The sequence below is a fragment of the Plectrocnemia conspersa genome, unplaced genomic scaffold (assembly GCF_051122295.1).
Source record: "Plectrocnemia conspersa isolate PC_06_02 unplaced genomic scaffold, ASM5112229v1 ptg000012l, whole genome shotgun sequence".
Classification (NCBI taxonomy): Eukaryota; Metazoa; Arthropoda; class Insecta; order Trichoptera; family Polycentropodidae; genus Plectrocnemia; species Plectrocnemia conspersa.
In genome coordinates, this window is record NW_028277176.1 from 6,253,460 (window position 1) to 6,275,704 (window position 22,245).

Genomic DNA, 22,245 nt, shown 5'->3' on the forward strand with positions numbered 1-22,245 from the left:
AGAACTTATTGTCGTTAAAAAGGATTCAGAGAAAAATAACTTTATTTATATAAAAAAGTACAGATCGTATCCGTATTAACATGTATTTTTCTTTGAGCTTTGGGATAAAATTGGAATATTTCATGAGTTGTGTGGTATCAATTCGTCGACGCTGCTTATTTAAATATTTTTATTTACCATGTCCGGAGTGCTTCTCTTGTTATTGATTGTTCGTTGGCTGAAAGCGTCTCCGAAGTGGGTTTTCTATGGATTCTGAATGTCGATCTGGACCAGTGAATCCGAATTGAGAAATGGCGGCTTTTACTATCTTTGTTGGTCTGAAGTTGAGTCTGCCTTTTCTTGGTTGCAGTCCAAGTTGAAGAGCTCTTGAATATCTGATGCCTTGAACTCAGAAAAATTTTCTTATCCTTAGACGAAGTGATTCTTGGTTGCTTACGTTCACATATTTATATCCATGACCCCACTATGGGAGATTTTGTCCGCCTTTATGCGGATTTTTTTTAATCAAATTGTCAATGGTCGCTAAAGCAGGTTAAAAATAGTCGTTTTGATGGAAAGGCGATGGATACTTTATCCTTTCTGACTTATAGCATGTACTTTGTGACTTAAGCTGTTAAAATGTTTCTCACAGTGGTGTCCCGTTTTAACGAAGAAACCAATTTATTTTTCTTAGACGGTTAAAATATTTTTTTACTAAGCAGCATAAATACATCTCTCCAGTTGTTAATTAAAGAGTGGTTCAATATATTAATTAGACAAACAAAACATTTCGAGTGCAGTGATATAAAGTGAAATAATAATATCAATAAAAAACACATGTTCTTTTTTAGCTTTTATCGTCTTGCGTGCGACATGACTTTGACCCTCATTTTTTTGCTGTTCCTGAGAATTTATAATAGTCTTATGGATTTTTTAATTCGATAAACATTAAAAAAAATGTGTTTTTCACATATTTGTGCCAAAGAAGTGGTTATTATAAGCACTTATTCATACCACAAATATTTATATTAACTTATACAGGTTCTGTTATACCACATATCTTTTAAGAGTGTTGTTTATATCCAACTATTAATTATGAATTATCTAAAAAAAATCATTGAAGTAACAAGAATATATAAAAAATAATAAGATATTTTTTATTATAATATATCACATATACGTTTTACGTTTAGAACTATTATTATAATTTATGTACAGAAATAACATATTTATTTATTAATAATTAAATTACAGGGGCACCGAATCCACATGTGATGTGATATCGTCCTGTGATTTCTGAAATCAGACAAATAAATTAAAATAAATTTATAATAAAACTATTGAATATTAGATCAATTTTAATACATACTTTTACCACATTTCTGTGCACATACGAACTTTGCTGTATTAGAATATGTTACTCCATTGCTCCCGCACACTGGATTGTACTCTGAAGTCGCAGTCATTTTATGGCAATTGAATTGGCACGGACTTATGTAACCTAATGGATAATCTTCAGTGTTCTTTTCACTAGACACTTCTGGTAATATATTCGACTCCGTGGTAACTGCGTCCAATAACTTTTGGTTAAACGCTAACTGCTCTTTCATTTTTTTCCATTCATCTGGCGAATACCAGCCAGGTACTTCGCTTGTAACGTCGTATGCGTTCTCAATTTTATTCTCAGTTGGTTTCCAACGTCGAAAGCTCGGACCGTTAAATGCAAAATCCGCTGTACCTGAACCTTGAAATTCTATCGGAAGATCGAATCCTCCTTTGTACAATACACCGTCTTCGGTGATTTCTCCGTATAATTTAGTGCGCCTATTAGTTGTGGGCGAATCACTTTCTAATTCTCTTTTGATTCTTAATAATAAATTATTATAATTTGATTGAGATATTCTATTGTTAACGTTGAACGATTCTGATTCTCCAAAGAAGGCTGTAATATAAAATATTTACAATGATTATATAAATAATTATTAATTAATTAAAAAATTAAGAAACTTACATAGATACATTAACATAAAGCATGATGCATATTTTTTTCTTAGCATTTTGACCTGAAACAAAAAAAATATTGCTTAAACAAATTATGGAAAGTATAGAATAAATATTAGGATTTATACTAAAAGTTGCTTTGATCTTCACTAACTGAAAAGCATCTTATTGTATTTTTTTACATCAGCTGTCAAATGTCAAGTTGATTGATCAACTTTATAAAAAGTAAGTAAGTTTAACATCGCTGTGATTTTTTTTGTTAAAAAATATCTAACGCTAACGGTTTTTTTTCAACAAGATAAAGAGTGTGTTGTGCATATTTATTTACAACTGTAAAAAACAGACTGCATAATATAAGATTGATCTCACGAACTTTGTAAATGACTCGTAGATGTCATCCTTTAAGTGCCATGACGTATGAAAGTTCTCAATATTATTTTGTAGCAAGAATACTCACCAACTTTAATAGTTTTACATTACAATTTAGAAATTTTAAGAATCGTTGAACTTTATATTATGCTTGTAGATGGCTTTTTACAGCCGGTCAAAACATACATTGAAGATTCTCATGGCATCTACTATCAATACTTAGCAGTAAATGAAATAGAACACTTAAATTCGAAATATTTTAATATATATGTATATAAATCATAGATATAATATACTTTGTATAGTTTATATATTATTTAAAAGCCGTTTCATCGTGATTAAGACTCAAATTCGTGATCCTGCAAATACTAACAAAATATGAAACAGCAAGTCTCAAATATAATCGCTTAACTTAGTACCTCAAAAAGAAGTCAGCAATCTTTTTATTCGCGTACGATATTGATCTTCGTGGGAAGGACGTCTTATCGGAGTATCGAAGGACCAGCGAAACACGATTACTGTTTTTATTAACTCCTTGGTTACAGGGCCAGATTGGATTTTTATTTTAATAGTAATGTATCAAATAATAGAAAAAATATGATTATGTTATACTGGAAAAATGCTATTTACAACAAGCAATAAAAATATTTATTTGAATTTCTTAATATACAGTTCTTAAAAAATAAATAAAAATTCCTAATGAAATACTAAACATTTAAGATGCCTTTTAGCCTGTTTCATACTGCATTATCATTAACTTTTATTACGAAGGCTCAAAAGGTTCTAAACTATATATTATGTATTTTAATATGTTTAATAACATATTGTTAGGAATTTAATTATGTTATACAATGTACAATGAAATAATTTACTACCTGTGTCGACCATATAGAATCGTAACGTTGTAATTAAATTGTACAAGATACGACAACACATAAAAACGATTTTTTGTTTTAACGCACGTACTTTTAAGCAGGTCGTCATAATTGTTTATGAATAAAATAGACATGGTTCTAAAATTTTCTCTGCGGCACGATAAACGCGTTTAAAGCGTAATTTATCATAAAAAATATAAAATAAACTATAACCGGTTATGTTTTAAATAACAAAAGATCAGGTTAATCAAAGTTTTTTTCTTTTACGTATTTAATATTTTCTATGAGCTAAAGTAAACCTTCATCAAAGAATTTTAAATATTTTATATGTACGACCTAGCTCTATGTTTATCACAAATGATATAATAATCACTATTCGATCTTCCGTATAGGTAAAAGTTAAAAATACATTAGGGTTTATTGAAGAATCGAGCCAAAGTCTTTCAGGTAACAATCGTCGACATATACTACTTGTCAATTGGTATTTTGCCAGTATTATATAAATTAATATAAAAAAATCGCCTAGTTATTTACTGCCCCATTAGCTTTCAACTCTGTTTCTAAACCTCGAATATATCCATTCTTTAATTGAAGCTAGATTCGACTGATATTAGTATGTTGAAGTTCCAGAAGATTATATTGGAAAATAAAAGTTAATTTTAAAATAAAAATATACTTTCGTTATGAGGTCGTGAACTTTTCAAAAGATCCACGTATCATAAAAAAATACAATATAAGCACTAGCAAATTCCGGTTCGCTCAGCAAAATAAAATTTTATTTTTCTTATACACTACATAAACTATATATTAACAAAGTTTTTTCTAACGAAATATATAATAAACTAGTATTTGTTTTATTGCTATTGATATATCAACAATACAATTATTTATGACGCACAAATCACTTGAGATATAATAGTAAATGTTTATTTCGCTTTGACATGATTAGGACATTTTTCAAAGAAACTTTATAGAATATTAGGCATATGTATAAATGATTCGTAACATAACTGTGTTATATTATTTGTGATAAAACACGAATAATAAGCCGTTAAATGCGTGATATTCATTATTAATTAAATAGCCACTGAATCAACATATATAGATAAAATTACCTGTAATGATTTTTTAAATTAACCTTTAACATATACACATTTTGATGTAGATATTTAGAAAGTTGTAAGCTTTCTTTTTTATTTAATAACGACTAATAAAACAAATTTAATGCAGTAAAAACTTAAAAGCTTTTGCGATTGTAATATGTTAATAATCCAGAAGTTTTGAACTATTTAAAAGATATGACAAACGGGTACCGCATGAACTAAATGAAAATAAAAATAATCCACGTTTTTATTACGCTGCATTAATTATATATTTATCTATAGTGTTATTAATGATGAAATGGATAACTCTCGAACTGACTGTGTTAACGCAAATAAATAAAACGTGCAAGGTTTTTTTTTAAATAAATGAGTGTATTTTATATTGAAATATTATTATTGTATAATAAAATAGAAGCTATTTAAAATATACTTATGGCAGCGTTTATTTCAACCCGCAAAACATTTGAAGAGTGTATTAATTGGTAGGCTAGTATACAAGTGTCTTAATCTCTTCTATAGTTGCAAAACGTTGCTCTTTCAATGTTAACTATGGCAATAAAAAAGTAACCCAATGCTTATTTTTAAATATGTGACTAGAATTCGGTAATCTAACTTAAATAATAGCGAGTTATGGCTTAGAAATCGACTAAATGCGTTACAAACTTCAGCGCCTGGTAGAAGTATTGATTAATTAAAAAGGTTCAATTCTCTTGCACGACAATGCGCGATCATACATATGATGAGCTATACAATGTTGCCTCATTCACTATATTTCCTAAACATTTAGCAAAACTTTTGAATGAAACATTGTTACACATGTTTAAGACCTACCACTTAAGATGTTTAACGAGCAAATTACTGTCAAATAAATATTTAGCGATTTTATTATGAAACCAAGAACTTAAAACTTTACAAAACTAGATTGTAATTAATGTTGATTAAAATGTTACTATTTATATTTTTAGTTTTAGGGTAAATTTGAAGTTATTATACTGTAAAAATATAAAAAACATTATTTATTAAATGTTAATAGGCTCACTTAAGCAAAAAAAAGGAACGCTAGCTTTAATTTTTAAATTTTTTTTATTGTCATATATTTTTAATTATTAATATAAATTTATTGTGTATTACTAATTTATTTTTTATGTATTTATATAAATGCACAAACAAGTTTTTATCATATATTTTTTTAATTTAGAAGACTGGGGTCCAGCCGCCCCCCTGTTCGGACAGCTTGTATATTTTCTACTTTTCAATCAGTTAAATCGCTAAAAATACATACAATTTATTTTATTTGTACTTTAAACATCATTGTTATTTGTTATATAAAATCTTATTCAATTTTAATGATGATTTTTTAGTAGTATTTCAGTTGCTTAAAAAATGAGAGTTTTAGTATAAATAAATAATATTTACACAAAATCCAGTTGGAGTTCAATGTATTAAATATTGTTAAGGACATCAAGATGGCGATACGGAATGTGAATGGGTAAAGTTACCACCTAATTATCCAACTTTACAGGAAGGTCAAAAACCTGTTTCGCTTCTTTTAAATTTATCCCAATTTTTGCATCAGTCTGATTAAAATAGATTAAGCAAATATTTTATTAACTTTTCATCTGCGTTAAGATTTAGCTACTTTACACATTATTGTAAGGTTATTGACAGAATTTTAATGTAATTAAAAGTACTTGTTTTATCCATTTTCTTTTAAATATTGTCAAACAATACTAATGATTCTGACCTTCAATGAATAGACGAGTAAAACGATTTATAAGTGAATCTTCGCGAAACATTGTTTACTGAGTATATTCTGTATATCAAATGTAAAAAAATATCAGGTAAATTAAATTAAAATAAAAAAAAAAACAGTTTAATTAGATACCGAGTTTATTTCCACCATTGTAGGATTTCGATGATTCATATTGAAACCAGTAATTCGCTAAGAAAAACAATAACCTTACAAGGTTAAATTTCTCTTCTTTGTAAATATGTAAAAAATGACTTTGCCATAAATTGTATTGTAGTATATTTAAAATATGTCAGTTATTAATAATAATTTAATAAAAATACGATGGGTTTTAAAGCAATATTAAGGCATAACCTTGAACGGTTCTTAAGCATAAAATGAATTATTACAATAGATGAGCTTGAATTTGTATATTTGTATGAATAAATAAAAATAGCACAAACTAACCGGTGTGTATGTATACTATTCTATGAGGACCGTGTTAACTCTTCGGCGATCCGTCTGCTTATAAATAGCTCCGAACGTTGCCGAAGCCTTTTATATTATTAAGAAACCGCCGATTGATTAAATGTTTTAAACATGTATCATTCCCGTAAGCATTAAAAAATAATAATAAATAGCATTTTGAAAAGAATGAGTAATCGTTTAGGATGTTGAGATTGAAGTTGATTGTCATGGTCAGGGAAATTCTTTGAGACATTGATTTAAACAATTTTCAAGAAATGCGTTCAACGCATCGCTAAGGAATTTAATTTCTAATAAGTCAAGGTTTTGTCATTTAATAAGATTTTATAATTACATATTTAGTCATTATATATGTAGATTTTTCATTATATTTTAATGTTCGTTTCTTACACTTTTTTTTATAACAATCAGTGACGTCATTAAAATAACCCTTAAAAGTCATATCCTAAACCAAAAAATAACAGCTTATCACCTGATGATATGTTGCTCTCTGATATGTCTTGACTTAATATAATTGTGCATGCGATAAGTCTGTATTTGAACCGTTCATCCTGTTATTAAGGTAAATGTACAGTAGTAATTATTGCATAATAAGTTCGTGTTTTATGCTATAATGTAATTGCAGTATTATCATCATTCATATCAATGTTCGTGTAAATTCGCAAGTGTATAATGGTAATATATGCTAATAAGTGCAAAACACGATTTAATTAAGATTATTAGTTCCGTTTTTAAATGTCAAATATTACGCATAAGGATATTGTTGTAATGTAATATAAAATAAGCTTGTCATATAAATCCCCGTAGTTATCTACCAACAAATATATTTGATTAAACCGCAATGTGTGAAAAAATCCCCATTATAAAATATGAAAGAGATGTGGTTAATAAGTTGTAAGTCTTTTAATGATTTAAGGTATATCACTACTTAAAATATCTCAAATAAAATTTAATGCAACTTTTTTACATTAATTATATATTAAAATATAATATAAGGATATTCGTATTTATGGATATTTTTTATATTTATAAAGAGCGGAAACCACAAAATTAGAGCAGTCTTCCACGAATATTTTCGGCTATTTTTTTAATAAAAAAAATTCTATGCCATAATATTATTTTGCAATATAGTTTACAGTTGTATTAGTAAAAAAGATTACTGTTCCAAATGTGTATAAAAAATAGAATAAAATAAATTTTAATATGTATTTTTTAAGTTAATGTAAATATACCAGGAAAATGATAAAATTAATGGTCTACTATAGTTATATTTATCTAGTCGGGTTGTGGTTTAATTTTTATACTACTTTATATATTTTCATTCATAATAGAATATAAATAACAATGAGCAATATATCAATAAAACATGCGTATGTAATAAAATGAATTAAATCGGTTTCTAATTTTAACAATTCAAGGAAGACAATTACAGTGGAATATTATTTTTTAAACTGTACAAGTATATGCTTGCAACAAAAATAATATCGATTACATAACTTCTAAAATTAATTTAGGCATATTATATCGCTCTATATTATTATTATGAATTTTTAATGCAGAAAAGGCTCTTGTTTTAAAAATGTAAAATTGCTTTAGTATTTTTGATTAGTTTATGTTGTTTCGATTATATATCTTTTACGCTTAGTTTTGTTTAATATAACTTGGTCTATAGAGCCCTATTTACGTTAACATAGTCAGTTTGAGAAATATCCATTCCATCGCTATTCATTATCAAGAAATAGATGGCAAGTTTGAGTTTACGCCTTTACTATTAGGTTGAAACACACGATACGGATATACGTTCGATATATTTATAATACTTATAAATATATCCAAATGTATTTTTATTGCCATTTTCTGCTTTTTTTAAAAAGTCAAAATGGCAAAAGAGTAATTTAGATTCAATTTAATGTGCACACAAATCATTTTGACTGATCTATACCCTATTTGCGTTAACACAGTCAGTTCGAGAGCTATCAATTTTATTATTATTCGGGTTTATGCTCCTACTGTTAGCTCTGAAGCACACGATACGGATATACGTTTGATATACTTATCATTAATTCTGTTATTCTGAAAAAATATATTAAAAAGTATTATATTTTTATGTCTTTTAATATATATTTTACCACTCTTGCAATTATTTTATATACTATAATATAATTTACATGCATAAATATTGACCCAAATTGTTGTATATGAAATCAGGAAGAAAATTTTCCATATATGTATGTACATACATATATAAAATATGTCCAAATTTCTTAAGAATTAAGAAATTTAAGAAATGAGATATTGACACCAACGTTTTTGTTAAAAAAATTATGAATAAGTAGTGAAGTGTGAGATGTTGCATTATGATGTTTGCTTACTATTCATGTCGTTTTCTTCGAAATACCATTAGGGAATTAATGCAAATATTTCAATAATGAAACAACAAATATTTTGCTTTATAGTTTCTAATGAAAACCTATAATTTATGTGTTTACACTGTCCGAGTGTTTATATGTGATAAGACCAAGAATGCCTTGAACTCCTACGTGTAAGTTCAATTATGGATACCAGTGTAAGCGTCTCAGACGAAATGTTTAAGGGGAAGTCCTTAGACGAAATATCTGAGGGGAAGTTCTCAGACGACGTGTTTTAGGGAAAGTCCTTAGAGCAAATGTCTGAGGGTAAGTGATTCTTGGTTGCGCACCAGTGATGTCATTTCAGCTTTTTCCAGAGAGGAGAGTCACAAAAGTTGGCAATTCAGTGGTCGTTTTTTTAAATTTCCGTTTCATTCATATTCATAGAATTTAATTAAATGATATAGTTTTTACTGGCCCACTTCAAGAAGGCGTCCCTGTTTAAAATCCACGACAAAAGCAATAAAATCGTGCCGTCGCAATGCAAACGCTCGGTTATTCGGCGTTTATATTAAGACTTTTATAAAAATATTACGACTTTTAGTTGAGAATCGAATGAAGCATATCTAAACCGAATTTTGATCAACAGAAGAGCGCTAAAAACAATTATCTCTTCTCAGAAGTAAAAAATCCACGTCAGAAGCAATAAAATCGTGTCGTTAACAAATATTCGTTTATACTATTTCGAATGAAACTTGAGTAACGCAGGTAATCGTTTTTTCTTTCAATATATCTAAGTGACTAGTGCCGCTTCAAAATGTATGGTCTTAACGCGCCTTTATTTTGCTTTGAAATGCGAGACAATGAAACGCTTCTTTTCAACAACAAAAATGCTTTTACGCTTTGTGAATATAATGTTTCTCGGCCGTGTCTACTGTGACCGAAATTCACAAAATTCGTTCGTTGAACGAAACAAAATGTCGAAAAGGCCCACTCTTTATTACCGTTAAGCGCTTATCTCAGAAAAAGGTGTGCGTCACAAATTTTTGTGAACTTTGTGAATATTTCAATAAGCTTAATAATTCAATCGTGGGTAATTTATTTCTAGTTATATAGTTTATTTGTAAATCCGAACTTTATGTATACAAATTCGTTTCAACACATAATAAGATATTATATAGATATTCAATAAATTAATGATTATATAAAATCATTATTATTAACCAATAATTATTTTTTAAATAAATAAAATTTGTAGGCAATTATATGATTTTGTGCAATAATTTGTTAAATAAAATAATATTGGTAAAAACCGAGAAAAAAACTCAAATATATCCAGATATTCGATAATTCATCAATTTTTATTCAATACTCAAATAGTATCTATGAATAATTGAGAACCCTAATTGAAACTGTTTTTTAAATCTTCTTTGAATGATTATCTGATAATTTTTAATTCGGAATTAGTTACGTCATTTCAGCTTTTTTAAAATAGTTTTATTTCATTTTGCTTCATAGTATTAAATGACCTAAATTTTTGTGGCTAAATTCAAGTGGGGCAAATGCCCCACCTACCCCTTACCCAAATGATATGCCTGTTGCTCACGTTTTAGTATTTATATATGGTAGATTTTGTTGTCCACCCTTTTTTCCGTAGAACGACCAATTAAGAAGGGTAGCGAGCTTTTCAAATACAAATTGCCATTGGCCACTAAGGCAGGTAAGAAGCAGTCGTTTTGAGGATAAAGCCAAATTAATGCTGTATTTCTTCTTAATGCGATATTTAATTATTTCTAATTTAAAGCTTAATAGTCGAAATTGTCTTTTTATGATTAATATTATACGTTACTCCTTCTAATTGTAAATAGAGGAAGTGATTCAGTCAATGAACCTGATAATATAAATAAAAAAATAGTGTCATTCTTATAACAGCAAAAAGCATATTATAAAATGAAGGTAAAAATGAGCAAAAACATATTTATAGCACCAGAAAAAGGTAGCGAAACGCTTAAACGACAAATTAATATATTTAATACTGTTTTTATAAATTGCAAAAACATGTTTTAAATTCACAAATTTAACTGTATTTTTGAAAAATATTAAAAGAAATTTTGATGAGTCATACATTAGCGAAACTCCTACAAATATTTTTGTGAAAAAATTAATTCCAAATTGTACGAATATTTTTTATTATGCTGTGTCTATTAGTTTATAATAAATATTTTTAATTCTTTGGTGGTGCATGCATGTTTTGCAGTAGTGTTTTATTAAAAACAATTATGGTTTACGTGCTATTAATATATAGGTGACAAGTGCACGAGGCAGCACCGGCCGCCAATGTGCCTACGTCACGTCGGTGTTCCCAGAGTGCCGCCAAGTTTTACCCATAATAAAACTTAAATAAATACATAAATTAGTGACTGTGTAACGACTTAAATTATAAATAAACTCCGCTGAGCAATAATTTTTGTATTTTTCTTGTAGTGAAAGCGAAATATTTAGTTATTGCATTTATAATTTAAGATTACATGTGCTATATAATGTCAGTTACACTAGGTCACTTGTAAAGTTTTAGTAATTTTCATACACGGTTTATTTCAGTTAGGTTAGCATTCCATTGCAATATCAATGTTTACGATGCTATTATATAAAACCAGTTTTGGTTTCAATTTAAATACCTTTGCATAATATTTCTATAATTCCATAAATAGTAATAATCGGAGTAAATTTATTAAAAATAAATATTTTAAATATTAATTTATTTAATGTGATATTGACAGACAAAAAAGCATAGTAGTCGAAATTTTTTCTGCATCTCAATTATATGCTGTGCTTATTCATAATGTGTTCGTCATCGAAGAGCTTCGGGACTTCTTTTCTTTAATAGGCTATTAAAAATACTTTTGGACAATGTATAAAACCGGTATGCAAATGGTTATATGAGGAGAGACTAAAATTATTTTATTGTAATCATATTTATAAAGTTTTCTTGAATTTTTTATGGTAATAAAAATATGTTTAATATATTTAATAACATACTTTTACAATAACGTAATTAATTGTTTTCTAAATAGTATTATAAATTATTTATTATGTTTGATATTACAAGATGGTTTGAAACTCAACTAAATTGGTTCGGAACTAGGATATTTAAAATTTATTTATTTTCAAAGAAAAGTTATAAGTTTATATAAAGTAATATTCTGGAAAAATGTCACTCGTTGCTTCAAACGATTATTACATTAATATATTAATGGTTAATAATCAGTTTCTTGTTTGAATGAGAAAATTAAAATTATAAATAAGTATAGAAATATTAATAAGATAAATAAAGAAAATATACAATTGAGTTAAAAAACAAGTACTTATTTAAAATTAACTTTAAGATATCTTTTATAGGTAATAGATTGATTTAACTTATGTAACTACTAAGATTTTGTCTTCAAAGTATAATACTTAGGAGTTTCATGTGTGTGTGTGTGTGTGTATATATATATTAAAATTAAGTAATTTTTTTGTACTAACCGATTCTTGAGATTATTGGATGCAATATTTTTATAGTAAATTACATTGTTCTTTTATAATTGCTATTAAAAATCTCTATAAAATTATTTACTGTTAGTATTAAAAGAGTTATTTTATTGCTGATTAATGATTTGGAAAAAATACGAAATACTAGTAATATATTATTATTGTTTTAATTAAATGTTTATGTATAAGAGTTTTATTTTTGATTAATTTAAGCTTCACATCAGGAACTTAAGGCTTTAGGTTCTGCTAGTTGTGACTAAGATAACTTATGTTTTATCTTCTTCTTTTCAAATATTTGCTTATGTTGCAAATAGTTATTTATACATATTTATAATTTTAGATCTGCATAAATTGATATTTTATACATTGTTACTTGAATCGTATTAAAATTTTTACTTCAAAGTAATTTTAACAGTTTCTAATATACTTAAAAATTGATCTATTAGTTTAAGACAAGTTTAAACCATATGCGGTAAATTTGAGAAATTACCGAGCTTCCGATAGCCAAGTTTAACAATTATATTGAATGAGTTTTGACCGGCGTTTGACGTAATCGTAGATAGTTTGAAAATTCAGTCAGAGTTAAATCAAATATTCAATTCATATAAATTACTTAATATGTCTGAAATACTAGTGATAAATTATCGGAAAATTAACACTCAATATAATGTGATATTTCTCGAACCATTTTCACTCACCTTATTCAATACATCATTGTCAAAGAACACTGAACGTGTTTAACCCTTTTCAATTGAGACTCATATTTCCTTTTAAAAAAATATTAAGCAATGCATTACATAGCTATATATGTATTATACATGTAAAAATATTCTTTAGATTTCCAGTAATTACTTACATAACTATGTAATACATATGCAATGTCATATTTCACCAAAACATATCTTATTATATAAATATAATAATAACTTTTCGTATTATTATGTCATGGTTAAGAATTAAATTACCATGCAAGAGTTTCATTACTATGTTTCAAAACTATGCGAGTTTAAACAACTTAGTTTCAAAACAATGTCAATCTCAGGTATAAAGTATATAATATCTTATGTATAAACATATTGAATCTAAAGTTTAAAGTACGCTGATAGGATATCTGACTGTTCGTTTCTGTGGAAATAAATCAACGTCATGGTTTTTTGCGAGAACAGATTTTTGAAACTTAAGTTCAGAGCATGCTTCATCACATTTTTATAAAGGAAAAATTAAGCAATAACTAACATGAGCCTTAGTTAAATATTACTTATTTATCGTCTCATTAAGTTTAAATCAACGGTCACCTAACTAAACTAATCAAAGGCTACAATCGAAATTTAAAGTGTCTGGAAAGCAAATTTCGTACTTATGGCATTAACTATTGAACGATGCTCTCTAATCTTGACATCTTGGCGTTCGTAACGTTTAAGGTAAGATAAAAACCCTACCGCAGAAGAAAAACGTGGATGAAAATAATTCAGCTTTAATTAGATTAAGGAGCATTAGGGAGGCAATTGCAATAAATAATTTGCTTTTATAATAAAATTCCAATCGTTACACAAGAGTGATTTAATTGGATTATATATTTATTAAAAACTATAAAGTAATTATAAAAAAACGAGAAACTATAAAATACATACGATTTTCAAGAAAAATTAAAAAGCTCGTTGTTTAAATCATTGTCATTAGTAAAGATTGAATAAATCTTACTAGACTTCACTGACAAATGACTAACGCGATGTCGTCGATGAAAAAAGCAAAGCTCGCCTGCTTTTTTCATTCCCTATTGCCTGAACTACACTCTCTGGAAGTTGTCCGAACCGAAGTTACAACTGAAGTCAGCTGAGACCTACGACTTCGAGTAAGCGACCACACTGCCGCAAATTTCATATGCCGTCCGGACGGCGGTCGTGAATGAGATCTGGACGGCGGCTTCTGTCACGTACAGCTGGAATATTTGCGCGCTATAGAAAAATGTGCCAAATAATCGCAATTTTTAAATTGTCATATTACTAAAATTACGCTACCGATAATTATAAAAGTTTGTGTGGGCACTTACCAATAAAATATCAATGAAAACTTTTCTGTCGTAAATATTCAATTTACGCAAAATCTTTGTTGGCTTTTGTAAAATGCCATAAGGCATAAAAATGATACTTCAGAATACGAATACCACATCTGTGACTATCCTAGAATTTGTCGCCATCGATTCTAAATAAGAATTCATTATGGTGTGACATTTATATAAACCGATCTAGGAAAATACATAGGGATATTCGAAACGATTTTTTTAACAAAATCAAGTACAACCAATTATTTTTTAATTATTTAATTTTAAATGAAAAGAAGTATAATGACGATTTCTGTTAGAAGCATATACTATCAAAAATATAATTAATCCCTTTTGGTGCCCTAAAATATTCAAAGATGTCAGTAAGAGTCTGTTGAAGTCCCCGATAAGCATGTGGTATTATAACTTGATCACGTGACCACGATGCAACGCTCGACATGCGTGTTAACCATAGGAAGCCTACGCGCATACTTCGCCTTTAGCCGATTCATTTTGAATCGGCTAAATGCGAGCTTTTAAATCACTTATACCACTTGTAAGCAGTTTTCAGAGTCACCACATTATTGCCATACACTGATTTTAACATTTCATGAGCTTCCTTGGTACTTTTTTGTAACTTAATGAAATCCATGATGCGCGACAGACACGGTAAACACGATATAACTCTTACGGCTCTGGAAGCCGGCTGACAAATCACAACTTGTTCAAACTTGACACCGACTATCTTAACGGATCAGGCTACCGAATGTTCAGCTTTGTTCAAGTAGTTCTAAGCCTTTTTTAATGTTTAAACCGTACCTTTAGATCGTTTGTACAACGCCAAAAAAGACTTGAAAAATCACTAATAAACAAAGGAATTACTCTCATAAACTTTTAGCAACGTCATGAATGATTCTGACATGCTTATTTATGATATTTGATATTAATTTTGTAAACATACAATTAATTATTTAATTGTGTCGAGTGATTTGTAAAAAATATATTGAAGCTATTTTTTTGATTGCGAATATTTTTTTATGTGACACAAGTGTGTATTTTATTTTTTTATAAAATCATCTTTTATTTACTCATACATACATACATATAAATTATTAAATAGCAACTGATAAGAGTGACATAAATTCACCTCGATATTTTTTATTACTTTATCACTACCGTTTAAATGGAGTTTTATTAATATTATTTTTTCATCTAAGAGTCTGTTTTTATATTTGTTTATAATCAATTTCTCATCGGAAAATGAAGACTCGAATAAATAAGCGGAACAAATATGTCTCCACTCAGAATCCAGAAATTTTCTCCAGGCAGTTAATAATGCGGGGCAGCACTGTTGACTTGAGTATCCCATGTAACATAGGACCCCTAGTCGCCTTATTTATCTCAGGCCTGGGCAAAGTTTTTCGCTGCCGGGTCGCATTGAGAATTATTAGGAATTATTATATATTAATAAATATTTGATTGAATTGATGAATATTCTAGTTTTATTAAGTGTTTATTATTAGAATAAATCAAAGGTGTCCCAAAAAATCACAATAATATTAGGATTCATGTTAGAGAATTGATGAAAAGTTGCTAGATGGTTGTTATTATGTATATATTAAATTAGTGACTTTTTAAATATGTACATATTGCCTTTTTGTCTTGCTAATATATTTTTCGTACTAATTTAATTTACAAAAAAACGATATATTGTACCTATAAGAAACAATTACCTCATGGGTGTGTTCCGAACGCTGTCTATGATTGATCGGTTAAAATTATGGCAAATATTTGGCGAAACACAGGAAAATTAATTCACCAATACGCACGAATCTTTCGTTATCCAAGCGTACACACACACATTATAGGAAAAATTGTTCGTTATTTAGATCTGCGAATAGAGCTCCCTGTTTATACTTCTTTTATAGTTTGTTTACTTACGGTTGACTGAACACGCAATGTGGGGGTCTGACGGTGAGTTGGTGTTATAAGAAAAAAATGTGAAATCTCATCGATACACGTTGTGTAGGTGAGGTCCAAATAACGTAAACACTGAGTGGATTGTTGGGCTTTGAGGTCACGCGTTAATAGGATCAAAGGACCTCTTTCTATATATATTCCAAAATTGGGGTCCAATAAAGGACAATGATAGTGTACACGGGTAAAAATTCATCGGTCAGTTGTTATCAAAGGATTTTATTGAAACTGATTTTTTAGTTAAAAATGTAAAATATATATAAATATAAATCTATACATATCAATTCGAGTTGAATTTATGTTAGGTTTACCCCCTGCAATTTTTTACATAAGGGTAGAAGAATTTCATTTAATACGCATTGCTCTCGCTAAAGTAAAATGGTCATTGTGTATTATTGATTTAAAATTTAACTACATTTTAATATGTATTTAAAATATTTTAAACCCCTAAGAGCAAGCGTGTAATACCCATTATACATGTAACATTTATTTCACATAAAATGAAACTATCGATTTCGAATGAAGGGCAAACTCAAAAGTTTGCTCTCAAACAGACAGCAGTTCTTGAAGTTTTTGCAGTTTCTGATTCATAGTCACCGAGCGAAACTGTTTTTATTTTTCGTCATGTTTCAGTTGCGGTAAGCATTATATTCCATTGGGTCAATGGGAACTGTTTATCATATATCATTTCAAATAATTGTTCCGGCGAGAGCGGACGAAAAAATAAACATCTCTCGGGCAGTCCAAATGTACATATAAAAGAGGGTACTCCATGCTTAAAATGACGTTTCCAATCAAAACTCGCTTCCCACAACACTTCATCAATAACTTCCACCTGAGCTCCCCAGCGCGGACACACTTGAAATCAAGTGGAGCTATGTCGACCATCGCCAGTATATATAACAATACTTATATAAACTGTACTGAACTGAATTAAAATTGTTGCACAATAAAAATAAGCAGCATGACACTTTACATATATATGTTATGCGCTAAACAACTTGTTTATAAGGTCACTCATTCAAATTTTATGGTTCCCTGGCTCAACTCACAAAAGTTCTTGATTGACTAAAGAAGCTCTGATATTGGCTCAGAAAATAGTTACTTTTTTTCTATCTTTGACTTTTAACTTGTGAGGTAAAATTTAAAAATAGAAATGGCAGCGAGAGTGACATGTGCAAATGTCATGTCGCCACTAAAGTTCTAATAACAGACAAATTTACATGTATTTTCTGTTTTATAATTTAGATACACATAATACCTCTACCGCTGGAAGTTCCATTTTAACAATTAGAGCTGAGTAAATTAGATTGGCAAAACATGGTTGCCACACAAAGTTTTGTTATAGGTCTATTAAAATGGCAATAATATCACTTTTTAGGAAAGCATTATTTATTTTTTATACAACGCCTTTACAAACGTAGTTTCTTAAATTGCATAATACACGTATACCTCGATTTTTGCAGTTAATAAAAAATATATTTTTTAAATTCTTTAAAATAAACATTTTTGGTTCTACACATGTACTGTGGCGATATATACACTTGCACTTGTCCTACATCTGGAACCTCTTCCACTGCCCATGCAGAGTGTCGTGAATTTACTTTTAGAGCGCATGTGTCTGGTTGAAGATTTTTCTCGTTTAATTTAAAGAAACATTAAAAATTACACGTTATTAGTATTTAATCATTTTATTACGAACATCATTCTGTGTCTTGATTTACGCAATATTTCATGGAATGGAATACTTCTAATAACTTGAATTAGCGTTCTGACTATCTGTTAATGTATTTCTTAAATTTAATATAGCATATTTTTCATATTATAAAAGTATGTACAATCAACATTTTAAATAGTTGTTTATAAATAGAAGCTCATGTGATTTATATATAAATTATTTTTCATGAATTAGGTTTATTTAAAACTATTATGTAAAAATGTGTATCATCGGCAAATATTTAATGTTGTATTCAAACAATTTTTTTGAGAGAGAGAGAGCATCAGGAAGAAAAGGGCGAATCTTTAGCGCACTGGGGATTGGTTCTTCTATCATGACAAACCACCGGCTCACACCGCATTGTCTGTGAGGCAATTTTGCAGCAAAAACAGAATGACCCCCCCCTGTGAATTATTTTTGTTCCATAGACTCAAAAGAGACTGTGGAAGAGGTAAAACAAAAATCACTGGAGGGGTTAAAAGACATCACTTGACGTGAATTACAAAACTATTTTGAACAATTAAAAAAACGTTTGGAAAAGTGCACTTTAAATGTGATAACAATTTGGTGTGAAAATATTGTAAAAATAAAAATTATAAAAAAGTCTCGTTATTTTTGGGTCCTCCCTCGTAGGTATATAAGGTTGCTCCATTAGTCTTATTTTAAGATGCAGGTTGAATAAGTTAATTTTTACTTAAAATAAAATATTTAGGCAATATTTTTAACACATCTTTCATTTATCTTTCCATAATCTTTGCTTTTACACATATTTTTTGCGATCCTTTGAGTCTAAATCGTATCAAATAATGATGCTGTCACCGAGTGAATAGGTTGAAGAAAAACGACCGTCAAAATAAATTCATACTATATTAAAGGGAGTGTGTACATATACGTGTATGTACATTTGTATGTGTATATGAAAGGTAAAATAACGCAAAGTTTCAGCAATTCATTGGTTAGTCCCAAATAAAGTAAACATTGAGTGGAATACCGGATTTGAGGTCGCACCTTAATAGGATCAAAGACATATCTTTCTAAATGCGGAAATTGAGTTCCAATACCGTAATGTACCACACATGTGTACACACACATGCCAGTATTTTGGGGGTGAAAGAAAAATGTATTTGGCCTTTACCTGTTCGACTCGCGTATTACGTTAGTCTGGTGGATATAAATTCTGGGACACTTGTGGCAAATTTCCCTAATAGTGGTCATAATTCAAATGGCAATATTGAAAATGCGATTCGGGTATATATGCCAACGTTTTGTGTATAAAATATAATGACGTATTTTCAAAAAAGACATTCCAATTTTTTTAACAGGATTTTTAGAAAAAATATGGCTGATATATATTACTTTCTCTTTCGGAGAAAACTTTATCATTACGTACAATATTGGCATTATGGGAGCAGCATGGGAGTAATGGAGGAATTTGCGACACGTCTTGTGTATATATACTGATTACAATACCTCTTTGGAGTTTTGTATATAAATTGAAAAATAAACAAATTTTGCATACCATTATTTTGGTCTGCCTTTATTCTGTTTTGAATTTGTATCCATTGATAAACCTTCTTTCTATAGCACGATTTATATTACTTTCTGGTATCAATGACATTTCCTATAATTTTTCATCGACAGACTGTGGCTCAGTAAAATGTTTAAATGACGTATTTTGATAAATTACCATATCTCAGATAAATTGATGTAGTCTATTACCATATTTTCTAAACATTTACATAACTAACTTTGTATTTATATCTATATATTACATTAATTTCGACAATCTCCATTTTATTATGTTCCATAAAAGGTACTAATGTAGTTTTTAAAACACTTCTCAGATTACCTCAAAGTTAATATTTTTAGTTTCTAACAATTCTTAATTAAAATATTAATATAAAGCATCACAAAGTAAATTTTTTTTGGGATTATCTAAATTATTTAAGAACGAAATATGAACCTTGAAATTGACATATTTAACAAGGTAAATAAATTGAATTTACAGCTATAAGGTCCATTAACTAATTATTTTAGTGTAGCAGAAAAGATTGAGTCATTTAAAAAAAATATGTTCTTGAAGAGAAAAATGGATGATGGAGTGTTTTCTATGTTTTTTTGATTTGCAACCACGATTAATTCAAACAATGATAGTTCTAATCTTATTCAGATTACATGCTGTTTAATAATTGTAATATATATTTGATCCGCATATAAAATATTTGTGGGTAGTAGATCCGTTTATTACTCACCTTATCTGAGAAAAATGCATGGATTGAATTATCGTGCCATTTAACTTTAAAAAAAAATGGAATGAATTATTGGATGATTTTTAGATCAAAATGTGTGATAATGAGGAATATTCGGAATTGAGTGAATAAGCTATTAAAAGATTGCTGCTATTCCAAACAACCTATCTTTGTAAGCAAACATTCTCGAAAATGGTGTTAATTAAAACTAAACATAGAAATCGAATTCAATTAGAGGCAACTCTTCGAAGTGCAGCATCTACAATTTTGCCTAGAATTGACAAACTAGTTATTAATCATAAAATAATGCAACTGATACTGTTTTTTATTATTAAAAAGTGATGTTAATAATTGCAACAAAGAATGCACCCAATATTCTTTGTTATTCTTTTATTTTCTTTAAAATTAGCAATGCTAATATTGCAATTTCTTCGACGTCTCATCTGCACGAATGTACTTCTTAAGTCAAGTCGCTTGGCTTGGTATATTTACTTCCAAATTAACCGTGATTTTATTTTAGCCGGCAAGGTGCACTGCGCGGACTGTGGCTATACGAGTAATACCGGTATTGATGGAAAAATTTATTTTCGGTACTACTGGAATTACAAAATGAAATACATAGTATCGAAAATATTTTGCTTGAATCAGAAACGGAGAATATAGTGATGCTCATTGTAGCGGATTAACCCAAGTAGTTTTATCTGGGTAGGATATTAAAGTAGAATAAAATTATCCCTTTGAGTCCTAGAGGGCAAAAATATCAGCTCACTCTACCTATGCGAAAAAACCCACTGGCGAAAATGATTAAATTTAATTTACGATGTTTGATATTTTTGTATGATATGCGCGACGTGTCTGCCGCCCCATTTTTTGTGATAAGGATGGCTCGCAAAGTGAAAACAAAAGCAAGTATTGTATCCACAAAATATTTTTTAATATTTTTTAAGAAAGGGTGAAATTAAATTAAGTTATCAATATATTGATAAAACAAAAAATATAATTAAAATATCTTCAAAGTAATATATTTATTATGTTATTACTATATTGTTATAAAACACATTTCTTAATATTATACAAATTAGCAATTAAGCGCAGATATATTACTAAAAATTGCGAACGGAAAACAACCTGTATCGTCGTTATATATCTATCTATAAATGAAATTATTCTTAGAATGCCTAATACTTTGAAAGATTCTGTTTATGAAAAAAGCTATTAGAAATTTCCAATTTGAATAAAAAAATAATTTGTTTTGATTTGCATTCAATACACGTTGTTAAGCTACATAAAAGCTTTCAATATCAAACCAAAACATTCTTGAGGAAATTGTCAAAAAATATTGAAATTCGATTAAATCTCAATAAAAATATTTAAATATTATTTCTATATAAAAATGATATTTAAATTTAAAATCAAATAAGTCAGACATGTCACAATTAGTTACTGTGTAGTAATTAATATGAGAACAATGGAAACAATAAGTCGTGAACTTCCCCTGACTCACAATCTTTGGTTTTATTTAAGAATATAATGAATATATTAGAATATATTATACAGAATGACTTAAAATAATTATATGGTTAAATATTTATAATTTCATAAAATAAAAAATAAAGATGAACTATAAAATTGTAATATAAATAAATTTAATCTTTAATCTCTTTGAGTAAATATTAAATAAACTATATTTTAGCTGCTTTGAAGGCGCTTCAAAGTAAGCAGTTGTACCAAATCCCACGCTTCAACTTTTTCATATTATTTGTATTATTGCTTGGCATTGTTTTAAATTTTGCTCTCAACTTTAAGGACTTTTGTACACTTTTGGTAGCTACTCACTAAA

At 28.5% G+C, this 22,245-nt stretch overlaps 1 protein-coding gene across 5 annotated transcripts in view; it reads right to left on the reverse strand.

Annotated features, from left to right (window-relative positions):
- Positions 1 to 1,115: 1,115 nt before the first annotated feature.
- LOC148228059 (uncharacterized) overlaps positions 1,116 to 22,245 on the reverse strand; it is a 339,858-nt gene continuing 318,728 nt past the window's right edge. For 4 of the 5 annotated variants that reach the window (XM_088201006.1, XM_088201007.1, XM_088201008.1 and 1 more), the window contains 3 exons: positions 1,991 to 2,042; positions 1,349 to 1,921; positions 1,116 to 1,275 (listed from right to left, as the gene is read on the reverse strand). In XM_088201006.1, the coding sequence (XP_088057132.1) occupies positions 1,223 to 1,275; positions 1,349 to 1,921; positions 1,991 to 2,042 (678 nt within the window). In that variant the 3' untranslated portion in view covers positions 1,116 to 1,222. Of the gene's footprint in view, positions 1,276 to 1,348; positions 1,922 to 1,990; positions 2,043 to 6,524; positions 6,617 to 22,245 lie in introns of those variants that run through there. The other variant, XM_088201009.1, reaches the window with a different exon arrangement.